Source organism: Morus notabilis, unplaced genomic scaffold, assembly GCF_000414095.1.
Source record: "Morus notabilis unplaced genomic scaffold, ASM41409v2 Scaffold186, whole genome shotgun sequence".
Classification (NCBI taxonomy): Eukaryota; Viridiplantae; Streptophyta; class Magnoliopsida; order Rosales; family Moraceae; genus Morus; species Morus notabilis.
In genome coordinates, this window is record NW_010357978.1 from 249466 (window position 1) to 253458 (window position 3993).

General features: G+C 36.0%; 1 protein-coding gene across 1 annotated transcript; it reads left to right on the forward strand.

Moving 5' to 3' along the window:
- Window positions 1–2: 2 nt before the first annotated feature.
- On the forward strand, window positions 3–2197 carry LOC21391921 (the record flags this gene model as incomplete). The annotated part of the gene is made up of 1 exon (XM_024177313.1): window positions 3–2197. A coding segment is annotated over one exon (1947 nt), but the record flags the coding sequence as incomplete, so codon positions are not given.
- Between the last annotated feature and the right edge of the window lie 1796 nt (window positions 2198–3993).

Consider the following 3993-nt stretch of genomic DNA (forward strand, 5'->3'; position numbering starts at 1 on the left):
GCATTCCTGTACTTGTGAAAGCAGTGGCAATTGGTAAAGGAAAAGAGGATCTCACAGGTTTTGCTATGGAGCCTGGAAAGGGCAATCATGACAGTTTAGTTTGCCCCAATTTACCAAGTGGTCAGGATTGCTCCTCATTCACATCCAAGGACATAGTAAAGTTACTAACTGGAGGGTTTCGGTTGAGCAAAGCTCGATGCAATGATATCTTCTGGGAAGCTGTTTGGCCTCGGTTGCTAGCAAAAGGGTGGCACTCCGAGCAACCAGGAGATCAGGGCTATATCAGCTCCAAACACTACCTGGTTTTTCTTGTGCCGGGAATAAAGAAATTCTCAAGAAGGAAACTTGTGAAGGGAGAACACTACTTCGACTCTGTTAGTGATGTCTTGAACAAAGTGGCATCTGAACCGAAACTTCTTGAGCTGGAAACTGAAGAATCTTCTGTTGGAGCCCGAAATGAACAAGATTCCTGGTCACCAGAGGTGGGGTCAGATCAGGATGATCCATCTGATTCTCGACGCCATTGCTACCTTAAACCTCGAGTTTCTACTTCAAGTTCGAGCCATATGAAGTTTACTGTTGTAGATACCAGCTTGTTTTGTGGAGGAAAATCATCCAGCATAAGAGAACTTAGACATTTACCAGCTGAATTCAAACTAACTTCCAAACAGACCAATCATTCAACGGGAGATGAAGGGGATTCTTCTGAGGATAATTTGGATGAATTCGAGACCGCTGAAAAGCCTTTCCACAGTGAAAAGGCCAAGCACCATAACGGTATGTCTGACAAAACTGGTCCAATTTTTATGAAATTAACTGTTGTTGATACCAGTCGAGTCCATGAAGGAAAACCGTCAAAGGTGAGAGAATTGAGATGTTCGCCAGTGGTAGTTAAAAGAGCTTTCGATATGACTGCTATTTTGAGAAAAACTGAAAACTTTGAGGATTCATCAGGGAGGCATGAAAAAGATGCAGCTGATATTCCATCAAAAGGTAAAAGAAAAATTTTGAAATCAAATTCCCACAAGGATATACGTGACAGTGCTTGTAAAAACCAAATGGCAACAAAAAAGAATTCGGATACTGCAGATAAAGTGGAGACCCAACAGGATCAGAATACTTGCATTTTTGATGAAAAGCATTTGAAGACTGTACTGCATCAATTTAAACGGAGAGCAAAATCTGGGCATTCAGATTTTGTAGTTCCTGTCGTCAAGAGACGAAGATTAACTGCTTGTGCGAAGGAAAAGATGTCCGACCTCTCTCAGAATTGTTCCCAAGGTTTGGAGTCAAAACAAGTGAAACTCCATGGGACAATCAGCTCATCTGAAATGGGCAAGAACGTTTCTGAAGTACGTCCTCATGAGGAGTCATCAATTGTTTTTCCAGCTGAAAGCAATGCAGAAGAAGATATGCATTCAAAAATTATGAGGCGGAATTCTGCTGCCGTGCACACGTCTGAAGGACAAGAGGACAAACATCAATCTGAAGCACCGAATGACCAAAAACCACCACCCGAGGATCTGCTAAACTCCAGAAACACTGAAATGCTAATTGAGGAGGTACAAGGCAGCAAGAAAGCAAATACATATGGTCATCGCTCTTCTTCTAAAGAAAAGGAGCTTGTTTCAGAGACACTGAAAGCTTCTACTACTGCCAATACTTCAAAGCAGAACCCCATCGTGAATAGAAGGCAAAGCACAAGGAACCGACCATTGACCGCCAGAGCCTTGGAGGCTCTCGCCAACGGGTTCTTAAATGTACAGAGGAGGTCAAAAAGTGCAGACATCCTCGGGGGAGAAAATCTTTTCTCGAGTCCCTTCAGGAAGGCCCGTAGCAAAGCCAAAGTAGCTCCAAGTAGTCATGGTAATGCTGTCACTGGAGCTGTGGCTTCAAGGGAAGACAAAGAAGTGAATGGAGCTTGTGATGTAAAAGAAAAATCTGATTAGCAAACCAACTGATCAAGTTGAAGGAAAGTGGCCCGCTAACCATTAGGAATTACGGGTGCCTCTTGTTCATCTTGAAGCCTTGATTTTCACAGGCAATTGTTTTGATGAAGTGTTGAACTCTTTTTTGTACTTGCAATTTTGAGTTTGCTGTGGAAGAACTGCAAAGGTGGTTAGCGTCTATCCTTCTGATTAGTCCAAGATTCAAAATTGTAATTGATAAATATAGTCATGAAGCAGCCAATTTGTATGGGGAGAAAGTGGTTTCTAGAGAGAGAGCTAAAAAAAACAAAATTATAATCCCGGGGATCTGGTGGTAAATTTTTTTGCTACTCTAAAAAGGGAATCTGGTGGTAAATTTTTTTGCTACTCTAAAAAGGAAATCTGGTGGTGCACTTTATGTTCCTTAGTCCTTTTGGCTATAGCAAGTAATTCCGAGAACTACCGAATATATAAAAAGGGCTTAAACTAGTATTTCACTGACCATTCAATTAATTCACTCCCTTTCATCCTGTGGGGCCTGCGGAGGCCCACTAGAGGCAGGGTAGTAATGCGTGGGTGCTAAATATCAAACTCTGATAGGATGAGTAAAAGAGACATAACAAAGGCGTCCTTACCACTATACCACGACCCTCGGTGGTTATGTGAAATTATTTTAACCGGAAGTTTGCTTCTATTGGTAAACAACTTTAAGCCCTTGGGTCTTAAAAATTTTAGAGGGATTTAATTAGGGTGGCCATTTTCACCGCACACAGTAATATAGCTCGAAAATGATGTGAAGTAAATTTTAATATTTGAATCACTTTTAATTGACATATCTAAAAAACATAAAAAAAAAAAAAATCAATACTCTTTTTTAGGTGACAACCCCTTCTCACACATCTTTCTCTTTTTATCTTTTTTTTTTTTTTACTTTTTAATGTTTCCAATGTTTTTTTTTACATTTTAATTTTATATCTATTTTTTAAAAAATATATTTTTTTCTTGTTTTACTCCTGGGAAAGTAAATTTTTTCACATGCATTCCTATTTTATTTTTGTCAATGATTAAAATAATTTTTTTTAAATGTGTCTCTATTTAATTGTTTTGTATATAATTTTTATCACATTAAAATTTATCTTTACATATATTTGTTTTTAAAATAAATAATAACAATTCTTAAATAGTTGTATAAATAAATTTCTCTATTTAGTAAATAATAAAGTTTCAATGTAAGGAACACAGGAATACGTGCTCGTGCTAAAAAAACTAGTGTAATACAAAATAACTGGATTGGTTTTGGGCCAACTAGCTAGACAAGCTTAATACTTTTAAGTAAACGAGTTGTAAACGTGTTGACACAACCCTGCTGTGTATGTTCCATGCAGTATTAACAAATATTTTATTGATGGGATTCAGACTTCATAATTATAAAATTAAATATATAATATCCCAAGGTCCTTCTCAATGAAATTGTCGCCCCTCTTATTTTGAAACTTAGTTATGAAGTACTTGGACATTTTTACCTATTTAGTAGTTTCATATTCGCGGTTTTTAGGTATTTTACATATTTACTTCTTAATTTGTATAATTTTAGCAACTTGCTCCTTAAACTATTAATTTTAGTGAGTTGTCGCTTCAACTTATAAAATTATTATAAAATACCTCATTTTTAAGATGATTATGTTAAATTAGTGTCAAAATAACACGTTCGGTGAAAAAGTTCATCATTCTAATTTAAATGTAACACAAATCTTTCAATTTCTTAACTTTTAATCTCTTAAATCTAATAAAAAAATTAAGAAAATTTAGTAAAATGGAGCACATTGCAACAATTTTACATGTTTGGGGGTTAATTGTCAAAATTAAAAAATAAATCAAGAGATAATTTGCTAAACCACGGTAAGTTTAGGTGGCAATTGTGCTAAAACATTTTTTTTAAAGATATTTTTACGTGTTTGTTAATTATTATAAGGATTTGGAGAAATTACATTATTGTTATCATGTACTTGCTTGATTTAGTTGTAATTAGTAGTTAATAATGTCAGTTTTAAAATTTTAAGAAATA